The 14,722-nt window shown below is 38.2% G+C and overlaps 1 protein-coding gene and 1 long non-coding RNA gene across 11 annotated transcripts in view; one reads left to right on the top strand and one right to left on the bottom strand.

Moving 5' to 3' along the window:
* OCA2 (OCA2 melanosomal transmembrane protein) overlaps positions 1–13,743 on the top strand; it is a 191,837-nt gene extending 178,094 nt beyond the window's left edge. For all 10 annotated transcript variants that reach the window (XM_017728591.1, XM_017728595.1, XM_017728592.1 and 7 more), the window contains one exon: positions 13,141–13,743. In XM_017728591.1, the coding sequence (XP_017584080.1) occupies positions 13,141–13,228 (88 nt within the window). In that variant the 3' untranslated portion in view covers positions 13,229–13,743. The remainder of the gene's footprint in view (positions 1–13,140) is intronic.
* The window catches only part of LOC108445290, a 45,703-nt gene continuing 31,010 nt past the window's right edge, over positions 30–14,722 (bottom strand). The window contains exon 3 of the long non-coding RNA XR_001860102.1: positions 30–8,678. This is a non-coding gene — a long non-coding RNA (uncharacterized LOC108445290). The remainder of the gene's footprint in view (positions 8,679–14,722) is intronic.

The raw sequence follows: 14,722 nt of genomic DNA on the forward strand, positions 1-14,722 counted from the left end.
GGTGAGCATCATTATAAGTTATAGAAGAAAGGTTTCTACCTAGACAGAAAGTCAATCAAACTTGAGACACAAATAGGTAGGAAATAAGGCTCCATTATTTTCTGGTGTTGATGGAGCTGCTTGTCAGTAAAGGCAAGATTTATCTCACCTCACTTTTCTGTTCTACAGTGTTATCTTTATTTCCATACTTGGCTTTCATTGTAGTCAATGGAGAGAAACAGCTCTCAGAAGATGATTCATTTCAGAGTACAAGCTGTGTGCCCAGGAACAGCATTTGAGCTCGTAAAGAAACGGGAGAAGATAGTCCTGTTCTGACAAACTGTGTGTCCAAAGTTGTGGATAAATGATTTGGTGGGAGCAGGGAGGAAAAAGAGCTTGAGAAGGGATCAAGTCCAGGCAAGCAGAGGTGATTCTAAGAAGAGAAGAATTAGTGAAGTGCTTGCTCATTTACATGCTTTTTGTAATTTGACTTGAAGAGAAAAAGAGCCAAACTGCCTTAACTCATTTTCTGTTTCTATTCCACCTGGGAGATGATACAAAGTTCATACACAGTTGTTTGTATTGAGCAACACATATCTGAATTTTCACATGTGTAATGTCTTATGTGCTGATATAAATTGGTTTTGTTATCCAAAAAATTACTACTTTTTTCGGGTTCATTCAGATTCATCAAATGCCAAGTTTCTAGTTAATTACAACATTCTCAATTTGATTAGATAGTCACTATAGTTGCTGAAGTAGAGTCTTATTCAAATACTGTTGAAATTAGAAAGTGATTTTTTAATTAAATAGGGTATTTTTGCAATTACCAGAATTATTCAGTGCTGGATTTGAGAGTATTTGATTGGAGAAATTCTGTATCTCCAAACAATGTTTTGCAAAACAATTTGCAAGAGGTCCAAACAAAAAGGTAACTTAGATGGTAGAAAGAGGTATGAAATCTGGGAAACTCAGAGAACATTGTTGGTATGAAACTTATATACATTTGCCATATGTGCCCTGATTAACAAGCCTTCTTATGAGAAAATATTAATTTTTCCTCAGCTAGAGCTTGATTTATCCAATGCTCCATGTTTGCCTGCCAAGGCATCATACAGACATTTGGAGTCACATCAGAATATGGTTTTACAGGGCATTTAATTTTCTCAAATAATTAGATATTTTTAATAGAACTGGCAAAGTGATTTTCCCTGTAACTAGACAATGTTTCAAACAGATTATCCTGGTGTCTCCCAGTACAATCAGAAGAAAGGAGTCTTTACTGTTTATGTTATTTTCATTATAATGCATTTGAGTTTAGAGCTGCTCGAAGGAAGTAGTGCTTTTTATGGAATAGGATATAGGGTTTTATTTTCTTGTGTAAATTAGACACTATTTTTCACACAAAAGATGTGGTAGTATTTACTGTTTCTCCTTGTTTTTTTGCTGCTTGAACTTAGCAGTAAATTTTTATAACTTAAAAAAAGAAATTATATTCCCGATTATATTTACATTCAGGGGTACCGCATTAATATAAACAGCACTAGTAAAACACTTGAATTATAACTTCCTAATCATTACTTGTAGTTTTTCAGCTTCAATGAAGGTAACTTAAATAGGGCTACTCTAAAGTTTAAAACAGAAAAATAGCAGCTCAATAGGCTAAAACAATAATGGTTAGGTAATGAGAGTGGTTTTAAACTGATAGTGACTAAGAACTGCTTTTATGGGAGAAGGTACCAAACTTGCTCCTGAAAAATAAATCAAGTTTTGTTGGGTTGGGGAGCTTTTTTAGGGGGGGTGTTAGTTTGGGTTGCTAGGGGCTTTTGTTTGTTTGTGGTTTTGTTTGGTTGGTTTTTTGTTTATTTTTGTTGTGAGGTATCAGTTTTATTCCACATGTCTTTAAAAAGTCTAGTAAAGCAAAAGGAAAGGATTAGTCCTAGTAAAGACTATAAAAGAGTGTTGGGCTGGAGGATTTCTGTGTTTGACATATACTACTAAATATTACTAAACAATTTTAAAAGTATTTGTGGTTTTATTTTTTCTTTTTCTGTGTTTGTTATTAAGCCAGTTTTTTTTTTTTTTACTGCTTGCTGATAATAAAGGCTGAAAAAAAGTATTAGAGTTTCAAAACTAAATGTCATCATATAGATGAATTGTTTTTCTAGTACTATGGAAATTATCTAAAGAATAGACTTGCTAAAGGCAAAGGGAAAAAACCCCATCTAATTATTCCACTCAAGAAATACTCATATTCCATCTCTGGCACTCTAAGGATATTAGTACCTAGCTTTTGTTTCAGATTTTGTTTCATAATGCTGCAGTAGAAATGCATTAAAGTGCATTCTCTTTCTGAGGCAGAAAATTCAAAACTCTGTTGACCTTAGCTGGAAAGGCCAAATTCAGAGAAATAAGCTAACATGGAAAAATGTCTTAAACATATCTGAAAAAATAATCCTGATATTTTTGAAAGCTAATGTGTTTCTCTGGTGGGACTTAGGTATTGTTCACAATCACTTGATGACACTTAAACCAACTGTTTGACTGTCCAAGCTGTTCAAAGGACTATTACCCTTCTGTGTTCTGTTACCAGCTAAGTGTGGACCTCTTTGCATGCTTACATTCCTGGAGTAGCAATCCATCTCTTCTGCTGCAGAGTTGGAGATGGGAGGAGAGAGACAGAAATTAGTGTAGCAACCATCTTAGTTTTTGCCCACTTGTTTAAAATATCAACATAGTTAATTATCTTCATAATTAAAAAAAATTCCGGTGATTTATTTCTGTTTTTCCTTCATTTCAATCACTCTAATTCCTATTCCCAACACAGGCCTCAGTAACACTCATGATGGTATGGGTTACATCACAACACCTGGACTAATGTGTCTTTCTCGAAGAAATTTCTGAAAATGTAGTTAATTTTTAGTAATTGAGAACTTGACTTTCTCAAGCTCTGACCTTTTAGTTGGAAGTTCCTTAAGGCTGTCTGCCATCTGTAACAATTAGACAGTGATGCTTCTGACTGACTTAAAACGTCTGTGAACTGGTCATGTAGCTTAGCCCATGTTTAAACATCCTGCTAGTGGTACTTATCTGCCTCCCCACACTATACTTCTTCCATCTTCTCCATCTGTTAGGTCTCCTCAGGGTGGCCTTGTTGTGGCCTTCCAGTACCTGAAGAGAGCCTATAAAAAAGATGGAGAGAGACCATTTACAAGACCATAATGGCTCCAAACAGAGAGTAGGCTTAGATGAGATATTAGAAAAGTCTTTACTGTGAAGATGGTGAGACACTGGAACAGATTGCCTAGAGAAGTTGTGGATGCCCCATCCCTGGAAGTGTTTACAGCTGGGCTGGATGGAGCTCTGAGGAACCTGGTCTAGTGAGAGGTTATCCTTGCCCACTGCTGGGAGGTTGGAACTAGATGATTTTTAAGGTGCCTTCCAACCCAGGCCATTCTATGATTTCTATGATTTTCTTTCATTTCATTACAAATGTTGGTATATATCTGTGACAATCCAGAGGGGTATATTTATATATTACTTATTTTTCTAATGCTTTTTATATGGGAGCTTTAACATGCTGTAGAATGGATGCACTTAGAATAAGATGCATTTTATTTAACCTTAGTTTGCTAGTGCACTTAAAACTAGACCCGTTTATAAAAGTTTTCCTTGTAATGAGCATGTAAGAGCTCAGATGTGTGATTTCTTTGGGGTAGAAAGGCCTGTACACTGTAGTGCACTATGATGGCAGTGAGGGCTTGTCAGGCTTCATCTTCCCCCTCATTTGCATTTGGTTAACATTTCATAGTGGCAGGGAAACTTCCAAGTGCACCCTGCTGGAATGAAAATCTCCACTCTGCTGTTCGCTTAGATTGTACAGCCTGTAGCATAGGGTTTGTGGTAGAAAGTTTACTGGCCTTACATCATTAACAGCCTTTTATCAGGAGGCATCTGCTGAGTTCATAATGAAAAATAATCATTAGTGCACAGGAAACATCCTTCTACTTCTTAATTCAAAATGCAATTACATTGCTCCTTTGTCCTGGTGAACTTCTATACATGAGTTCTCTATCATTACATTGTGTGGCACAAGAATTGGAATCTCAAAGTGAGGAGAAAAAGAGGGGAACAGGGTGGAACATACTCTTTTTTGTGCAACATCTGGCTTTTTAGCAAAGTCGAGGGCTTTTAAAATAGTTGAGTGTGCTCTGATGAAATTATTAAAGAATGGGCTGATTAATCTCTACCATAAAATGTCATTTCCTTTTATCTTGTGCTTTAACCAAAATAAAAGAGTACATTTGGAAGAAAATAAAACCTAAGAAAAGTGCCCCAAGATACCATTTGTGAGGGTTGGGATTAAGGACATTAATGGAAATAACATTCAAGCAACTTCCTTTCCTGAATCCTCACTAAGAAAAAGCAAGAGAATAAAGACTCAGTAAAGGTTATTTAATTTGAAACATTTTGGAGCTAAAATAAATCACAGTTAATTTCTGTCATATCTGTTAATTTCTTTGATTTGTTTAGACCAAATACAAATGCAATGTAGTCTAAAAAATGGGTAGATACAGTTTGTTTCAAAAACATACAAAGTGTTTTATTTTATGCAACATTTCTATAGCAGGCAGATTTGAGCTATAAAAAGGTATTTTAACAAAAATGTCCTTAAGCCTTGAATTTGCTTTTTGCAAGGCAAAAAAGCATATAATTGTTGGAAGTGAGTTTACAATATGTTAAATGTTTCATAAAATACAGAAACTGTAACCACAAATATTGCAAAACCTATTTCAACAGTCCTAACACATTAATTTTTGCACAGTAAACCTCACTAGTTTTGTATAAATCTATCTCATTAGTAGAATATTTGTATCAGAACCATTCAAACAATTCATGAGAACAAATGCTGTCAGACAAGATATACTTCATTGATTTCGTCTTCTGGTTGGCCATGATGATTTTAATCTTCTTAAGCTCAGACTCACAACCACACCTCATTACACAGATGTGTGGAAGAGGAGTAAGTATGGCTTTCCCAAGAAGCTGAACTAATTACATATATTTGCATTTCCTAGACTTTAGAATGGTGTGAAGGTTTCATAACAAAACCAGAAATCACAAATTGAGGATAAAATTTGTTTTGGGATCTGCCTAAAAGATGTGGAGGGCAAATATATTGCTAATATGTGATGATAGATCCAAGGTGACATGAAGTGCTGATGAAATAAATAAAACACTAACAGATCATCTTGAATCCTTATGCCACATTTTATCATGGCATATCATACTTCTTTAGTAGGGTATGAAGTGAACTAGCCTGTCTATAGAGATGTTCCCCTAATAGTTGTAGAAACTTAGAATCCTTTAGGTTGTAAAAGACCCTGAATATTATCAAGTCCAAGCATTACCCTAACACCGCAGAGTCCGCCTCCAGGGATGGTGACTCCACATTTCCCTGACCAGCCTGTTCCAATGCCTAACCACCCTTTCAGTGAAGCAATTTTTCTGAACATCCAACCTAAACCTTCCCTGGTAAAACTTGAGGCCATTTCCTCTTGCCCTATGACTGGTTGCCCAGAAGAGACCTTGCTTGACACCTTGCTACAACCTCCTTCCAGGTAGTAGTTGAGTGATGAGGTCACCCCTGAGCCTCCTCTTCTCCAGGCTAGACAAGCCCAGTTTCCTCAGCTGCTCCTCACAGGACTTGTGCTCCAGTCCCTTCACCAGCTCTGTTGCCCTTCTCTGGAGACAATCCAGCACCCCAATATCTTGTAGCAAGGGGCCCAGAACTGAACACAGGATTCGGATTCAAGGTGTGGCCTCATCAATACAGGGGCACAATCACTGTCCTGGTCCTGCTAGCTGCACTATTTCTGATACAGGCCAAAGTGCCATTGGCCTTCTTGGTCACCTGGGCATGCTTTGGCTCAGGTTCAGTGGCTGTTGACCAGTGCCCCAAGGTCCTTTTCCATGGTCCCTCCCAGCCTCTCTTTCCCAAACCTGTAGCATTGAATGGTTTTGTTTGACCGAAGTGTAGGATGTGCATCTGGGTGGATCCAGCCAGCCACACAGACAAATTTATCTGTATTATGTTGGTCTTTCCCAGAAAAATATTGCCAGTAGTTCTGTGTGTTCAGGTTTGTTTCTGTACTTGAGGTTGTGTTCTTCCCTGGCTGTCTGCAGGATTTCACATTTTTCTATTGGAATTGTATATTTATTTTTAAAAGAAAGGTCAGATACCCTTGTCATCTAACAATTGTTTTGCTGATTTTTAAATGATCAATTCTAGTATCTTTTTTACTAGAAGTGATGTGTTTTCCAATTTTTTTTTCATAGTTTTTCTTACTGGTAACTAACTTACCATATATGAAGAGATTTTGGATAATTATCAGAGTCACTTGTTCTGACAGTCCTGTATTTAATCTCAGTTTCACTGCAGTGACCAAGACAAAGACTGCAACAAATTAACAGTCATTTGAAACTGCCAGGTGGAGCTGGCAGACCAACTATTCTCTCAGAATTAAAGTCTGAAATTTTTCTTTACATAATCAGAATTTTGGAAGGCCAATTTTTGAATTTTGGAAGGCTGATTGCTTATTCTGCATATAACTATGTCGAGGTTACAGCCAAAAACCTCTAGGAGAATATTCTAGAATGTAGGAGGCAAACCATAACACCTTTATATTTTCTTGCTCAGGATCTGATTTTCCCTATCTTAAATTTACTCCTGGCAGTAATTCTCTTGGAAATCTTGGCATAGACTCAAACAGACAGAATATCATGAGAAATTATTATAAATTTAGCAAGCAGATGAAAATAGAATTATAGGTTTTGTTCTGTGTTTTAAATTTCACATGAACTCCTATGTATGGTAACTAGTAGGTAAGCACACTGTAATTTTTATGTAATTCCAGACTGTATGAAATTCACAGTAATTTAATGTTAAATTAATGATCACTTGCAGTGTGAGCCACCTGTTCTCTGAGCTATGACAGGTGTCTGGATTTAAAGGGGTCATGGGCATGTGATAAACATTTTGAATATGTTTCCTTTAAGCTGTTGGTAAAGTCCATACTTTCCTTTCAGATAAACTGGATCAGTATGTCAAAGACTAAGAATGATGGAAAGGTTGATACAACTGAAATGATAGGACATTCATAAGGTAGTCTACATTGAAAGAAAGGGAAAGAAAAAATAGGATGAATATTGTGGTTATATCCTTCTGTTGAAAAGAAAATTACTTACTTTGCAAATTGAATTATGACATTTCATTAAAATGTGTAACTTTCCTTTTGTTCAGAACTAACCTTATGTATGTCCTAAGCATGCCCACACCTGAGTCTCATTTTTGAGGCTGCTTTCAGAAGCTTTTAGATGTCCTTTTAAGAATGAGCTCATGTTTATCAAAATTCCAGAGCAAAGCACTGCATGAAGTGAGACACTGTCCAAGATTGAGAAGAATTATCTTCCTGTTCTTCAACAAATATTTTCTGATGAGATGTCAATCTTCAGACGAGCAGATGATGCCTACTTAATCCTGTGTTGAATAATAGAGGAACAAATAAAAGTGTGAGAATCACAGATTGGTTGAGGTTGGAAGGGACCTCTGGTGGTCTCTCTCAAGCAGGACCACCTAGAGCCTATATCCCTGGCCCACATCCAGATAACTTTTGAATACCTGCAAGGATGGAGACTCCACAATCCCCCTGGGCGACCTGTGTCAGTGCTTGGTCACCAGCAGAGTAAGAAAGTGTTTCCTGATGTTCAGACAGAACCTCCTGTGTTTCATTTTGTGCTGTCTCTGGTCCTTTCCCTGGGCATCACTGAGAAAGGCCGTGTACTGTGTTTTTTACACCATTCCTTCAAGAACTTATACAAATTGATGAGTTCTCCTCTGAGCCTTCTCTTCTCCAGGCTGCACAGCTCCAGCCCTAATGCCTTTCCCTGTATGATTGATGCTCCAGTCCCTTAATCATCTTTGTAGCCCTTCATTGGACTTTCTCCATTATGTCCATGTCTCTTGTACTGGCAAGGCCAAAACTGGATCCAGCACTCCAGGTATAGCCTCAGCAGTGCTGAATAAAGGGAAAGGATCACCTCTCTTGACCTGCTGGCAATATTTTCCTAATGCATCCCAAGATACCTTCCTTGTTGCAAAGGCGCGTTACTGGTTCATGTTCAGTTAGTATCCACCATCTGTCCAGCCCGTGTCTGTTTCTGCAAAAGCTGAGGTTATACCTTCTATAGAACTTGCAGTATGAAGCTGATACAAATTGAGAAAAAGCAAAATTTTAAGCCTGATGAAAGTCCACCAGTTGAATTTAAATTGTGCATTAAATTGCAAGTACAAGTAGGAGTAGAAGTTAGCTTTTTCTTTTTTAACTCTGAGCCCTGTCTACCACCAGGCTTCTTTCACTGCTAGTGGTTTGGTCTTGGGAGATTTCTGCTGTTGATTTTCAACTGAGAATCCACTGAAGGTTTCCCATTTCTTTGGAGACATGCTTCTTCCAGAGATTTCCCCAAGGATACACAGGCTGTGAAATTATGAGCTGTCAATGAAGGTAGTGTCCGTAGGCAAGGTTTTCATGCATGAGAATATTTTGTATTTTGTGTTCCAAATCAGGAAGATCAGGGCACTGAACCTGGGTCTTATACATACTGGATCCTGCTGGCTCTTGAAGCATCACAAAATAGAACTGCAAGGTAATGTAGGAGATAGTTTGTTCAAGAAAACTCAATTCTGACCCCAAAGGCTTCACTATTATTATTTAGCAAATAATATTGGGTAAACTTATAATCTAAGAAAACTGTAATATTCACTTCTGTAGAAACTTATTAAAAATTGAACTTATTCTCAGAATAGTCCTACAGCGGTTTGCTTTTCTCCAAGTAAATACAGGGCCAGAAATCTTTCAGTGAGACAGAATTAGAAATATCTAGGTCATTTCCAGTGAAAAGGTTCACTTCTCTTGCTGGTTTTATGCCCATGGTTGACTTCTAATACATATTTCACACTTACCTTCACAGAGTTTCATTTTGTTCATTTCAAGTTCTCATTCTGATTTGTTAAGAACATGCTGAATTCTGTTCTCCACAGAGTCTGACATCTGTCCCATGCTGGGACAATTTGCAAGCTTTTCGTTACTGGATCGCTGAAGTTATTAATAAGTAAAACTTTGTCCAAGACAAATCCCTGGTGGGGCTCTCACCTGAAATATTCTCACTATCTCACACTGAGCTAACATCTGCTTTTTGTGTATATTTAGGCTGGGCAATTTCATTTAGATAGCAGTTTTATGTTTAAGCTTCTAATATGAAAAAGAGGAGGGGAAAAATGGGGTGAATGCTAAATCCTGTCATCCTTCCCTTCCTTGTATCTGACCTTGCTTCCTCTCTGCAGCAGTAAAACCTCCTTCAGCTGGCTGTAGAGAGCTGAGGTGCAACTTTTGAACCATGCAGGCTCTGTGTATATCCCTGTCTGCAGAAAGGGAGAGACAAGGAAAGTGCAGTGCAGGATGCAAAAATGTATTTTTATGCCAAATATGGTCATTAGTGTTTCTTAGGAATCTGAAGTTTTAGAACATGAAAGGTTTTGATAACTTCTAAACTCTTACTGATCCTTTTCCCATGACAGGAAAAACTGAATGACATGGTCCTTTTTGACTCCAAGGGGTATGCTGGAAATAAGAGTTTCTGGAAATAATTTTTACAATGTTTAATATGCATTCTTGGACTTAACTAAAGACAATATTTGTAGCTGTACATTGTTTCATATGTGGCCTGGGACAGGAACTTTATGTTCCTTGTGGAAGAGCAATGGGTAGTGTAAATAGCACGATCCCATGATACTCAAGAAATCGATTAACTCTGCAGTAACTAACACTTACTGATGGTGTTTATCTCTTCTTGCTCTGGTACACAAATTCCACATTGAATTTGAGCCAATTACATTAGTGCTCAGGCCAGCGAGCCTGAAATTCAGACCTCAAGTTGCGGGGTAATTGCCCATGCAATGAGAGTAACAGCTTTGCAATTGTGCCCTCTGCAAGCATCGACACTATGTGCAATGAGGTTCCTCCCCAGGCCGGCTGCTTCTGGCTCCAGCTGCACATTTGACTGGCACGGAGATAGTCGTGGTATGATCCCAATTCCTGCACGTGGCCCTGTATAATTAATCCATTTCCTGCATGTAACTCCTCCAAGTTTGAGCAAGCCTTTTTTTTCTTTTCAGTGGTCAAGTAGCCCTTGAATCATTCTGGATCCTTTCTTCCCCTTGCCAGTCTTCACAAAGGCATCATATTGCCATTCATTGCTGAGCTACTGTGCGTTCTCCAGGGAGGTTTGTTAGGTTGCATTAATACAGATTAAGATCTGCTTTGTCCCCACTCCTTCCAGTGCCAGCTGAGTGCTTGCCAACTGTGAGGTCAAGAGATCTATGTTTTCTGTCAAACAGCAGCCGCTGTTCTTATGGACACTGTAGCAACCTCCAACTCACCAGCCTGTCATGTAGATAGAGCTGCAGGGAGCATTCATTAGATATAATAAAGGATATAGTAGGGGGTTTTAGCCACCCTATTTTATTCCTATAGCCATTCCTGGTTTTGCTTTCTTTTTTTGCCCTATCAGGACACTTTTATCTAAGTGAGATTAGGGAATCCCACATATCAGTTTGGCTGACAGAAGGCTGGAAAGTGTCTGCAAAACAGTTGGCTATCCAGGAAATTAATTTAATTATTTTCTTCCTTTTTTTCTAAAATAACTCCAGGAGATGCTTTAGCTCTGCTGTTTTTCAATATTATCAGGTTGACCATAGTTTACTGACTGAAGAGTGATTCAGCTCTTTGAAGAAATGAATCATTCAAAAGCAAGGGTCTGACCAGTTGGACTGGAAAACAAGTAACATTTCTCTGCAGTATATTTATGCGCGTTCATAAGAACAAACCCCTCCTCCCACCTCCCAAAAAAGTCCTCCAAATACATTTCAGACTTTTCAGGAAATATTTGAAATCTGTGACAATTCTCCAACCCTTTCTAGCAATTTTTCACACCTTTCACCATTCACCTCTTGGACACATCTGACCCTTCTCTCTACTCTCATTTTCTTTTTTCCAAGTCCAAATGGCAACTTAACGTTAATACTTTCGGAGTCAGAACAGCAATAATGATGCCTGATGCCAAAATGGCAGAAAAGGCCAGCACAGCAAGTCCAAAACCCCAGAGAGATGGAGGAGAAAGCCTCTGGAGACAAGTATGGTGGGAACTGTCCTTCTGGGGCAGATCTTGCAGGCAATATTGGTTGATGGGCACAGGGACACTTCTTGTACACAAGGAGACAGGCCAGCTTCTTCAGAGGGATATCAAGGACACAGAAATGAAATCATCTGTCAGTCTGACAGTCTTCCCTTTGTACATTTCCTGTCTTGCAGGGGTTTCCTTTTTTTTCTCTTGGATTGCATCTATTTCTATAGGTGTGTGAGATGAGCACACTTTGATACTGGGTCAAGAGTGACCACGAAGATGGCATTATGGGCAAACTTGCTCTTTCCTAAATAATTCCAACATATCTTTTAGAGTGCTTGTGTTCATTAATTGCCTAGTTATTCTGCAAACTTTATAGGCAAGGCCTGATTGTTTTTGTGTTTGCAGTGATGTTCACTGCTGGTAGAATTCCCTTCTCGGTAATTCAAACCAATGACTGTTAAAGGCGATAGCACTCCTGATCTGCTGGTCACATCTATGCCTCTGCCAGTCAGCTTTCCAGAAAAACAGCAAAGGAAGAAACATCTCATGAGGATCTCATGAGTTTAGGGTAATGTCGCAGCTGCAGGTAGAAAGCGGATGGTAATGAGCAATTGAGAAGTTTAGTTTTCATTTTATGCAAGTGGTTTCATAGCCTGAGGGAGTGGGGGCCAGACTCAATGCCCCAAGAGATCTCTTCTAGCTGTAGCTTCCTAAAGGAAGGAGCTATTCATTCAACCAAGCTCAGAGAATAGTGTCCTCCTGTCCCCTACAAAATGGTCATCTCTTCGTACTCTCTGTCAGTAATGGCAGAGGGGAAAAGGCTCGAGTAACTTCCTAGGGGCAAAGTAAGGCAAAAAGGCACAATTAATATACCTACACGTAATAAGTTGGTCTTAGTTCCAGAAAAAGAATGAATGAAATGCTGAACTTCAGAGAACATTGCCATGCTTTTCTTGGTTTTATGGAAACTCGTCTGAATTTGGCTAAAGAAAGTCTATAAGGGTATCATTTGTGGCATGATCATTTCTCATCTCAGTTCTCCTTGTGCTTTTAGTAACATAAAACAAATGAATGTGATCACAGCAGTGGTTTTTCACAGACCCCTGGTATCATACAATAATGCTTTTGAGTTTCAGAAAACTTCTTTCTTTTCACACATCTGAAAGACCTACAGTTTTAGCCATCAGGACTTGACAAACTCCACAACATCCTTTTCACTTGTCTGTCTGTGCTCTCTGTGTTTGTCAGTCTAAAGAAAGCTATTAAATCTGGGTGTTGCCTGAAAATCTTCTTCTGTTGTGAAAAAGAAATAGCTGTTTGGGTAGAACAGCAAAGTTTTAGCACTTTACAAGTGCCTGGGGTTTATTTCCAACAGTCTGTTCATACTCAAGTCTGTTAGACCTGGTGAGAGGTACGGAAGAGGAATGCTACCTGTATGTGACTCAGATCAACAGGGAAACAATGTAATGAGTTTGATCCATATATTGTGTTACAAAGTGCCATATCAGGATTACACACCTAATCTGAAGGGATGCACAATTGAAAATAATTTCTAATGCTCCATAATTTGTAAGAATTGTTATTTTACCTGTATAATTGCATGTTGTGTGCGCAGAAAAAAACCTGAAAAACACCAAAGCAACAAGGCATGCAAGATTCTGAGACAATGTAAATTGCAAGAGATGTCCTGAAACCAAGGAAACAATGTAAATTTTGACCTTGTATCTCTAAGGTCGGATGTAGAAATGTGAGCTTGAATATTAGACTGTTACATGCTCAGTACATCTATGCTTTTGGTATTGCTATAAACATATTTTTCACTCGGAATGTGTAGGACAATTCAAATTTCCTTTTTGTAAATTGGTTGGAGAACGAACTATAGTATCCTTATTAATCTTTATTTTATTGTTGTTCCAGGTTAGGTTTCCCCATGATGATCGTGTCCTGCACCATCGGAATGTGCTATCTTCTTGTTGCTCATGTTGTAGTAGGTTGGAACTCATAGTAATTTATACTTTCAAGACTCAGATAAGTTTTCTCTTTTGTTTAGCTTATATCAGAATGCTAAGAACATATATGAAAGGAAAAAGATGTATAAAACCCCAACATATGGTATCAATCAAAATGATTGTTGGCATAAACATCAGATATGGTCATTCTTAACCTTTTGTTTTATGAACAATATGCAGAATGAGACAATAGAAATTAAAATAATCCATATATTTCATTATGAATGCAGGTACTGTGCAGATAAAAAGGAGCTGTCTCAAGGGAATATGCTGTGCCTGAAAGTTTGTATTGACACAATCTGAGTATAGTCACAGATGAAAAACTCATTCACAATAGCAGATGTTCAGTAATTTCTTTCTAGGGCTTAATTTTTCTTTGTCAATATATTTAGCTATTTGTATGAAAGTAACTAATATTCAGGTTGTAATAATTGACAGTTAAGCAGAAATTCTGTACTCTATGAAGGATGTATCATTATCTACATTTAAAATAAACATGTCCTGAAAATGTGCTGTGGAAGAAATTATTATTTTGGAAGCAGGATTGCATTCCACTGAGGCTTTGTTTTTAATTTTAAAGCTCCTAAACAGTGGTAGACTACCTCTATTTTTTTTCTTAAAATAAACTAATTCCACTCTTCTTACAAAAGGATGAATATAAATAGTGATAAAGCATCAGACATTTTCCATTTAATATTAATTCACTTTTGTGAAGGAGTACTCTAAATATTTTAATAGGTTAATACACTATATGGAAGAATGACCTCATACTTTGGCTTTGATTTCCTTATCTCCGGTAATAATGCTTTAAACCACATATATTGTTCTTATAATTGGCTGCACAACAGGTCAAAATTCTCATTATGAGTATGAAGTCCTGTGAGGTATTCAAGAGCTAAATGCCCATCTTCCAAAACCTTGGTGGGTTTGGCCTGAATTAATGGTGGGTGTGTTTTATCTTGAGCCAGAAAAATTGGCAGCCTGGTTAGTGCAACCCAAGACTGAATTAAAGGAAGCCCGTAGAGATGATCAAATGTGGCTTTTCCTTCTCCTTAGTCCTTGAGATAACCAGGTAAGTGAAAAAGAAGCAGTATCTTTCCCACAAAAGTGATGAGATGTGAGATTAATCATGCATACCGTTTTACTCATCTATAGGTTGTGTCCCAGGATTTGTTTGAAGTGTGAAAAGTGATATTAAGAGGCCAATGGAAATGAGGCACAGCAACCACTCAAAGCAAGGGTGGCTGCCACCCCTCCAAGTAGATTCAGTGATAGCAGAGAAAGTGTGTGGAGCCAGAGGGGAAGAGCTGTCTCCATTGGCCCAAGACCTCCCACCAAGACTTCCATCCCCACCCACGCTCAGCCCCGTGGATCAGTGAAGTCTCCTGTGATGGGGCTGAGTTTTGCAACACTGTTGAGAAACCTCGAGGTTGTGCTGACAGTGACCATCTGTAGAACAGAAGATCTTCTCCCAGAACTAGCATAACTTC

Source organism: Corvus brachyrhynchos, unplaced genomic scaffold (genome assembly GCF_000691975.1).
Source record: "Corvus brachyrhynchos isolate BGI_N302 unplaced genomic scaffold, ASM69197v1 scaffold92, whole genome shotgun sequence".
NCBI lineage: Eukaryota > Metazoa > Chordata > Aves > Passeriformes > Corvidae > Corvus > Corvus brachyrhynchos.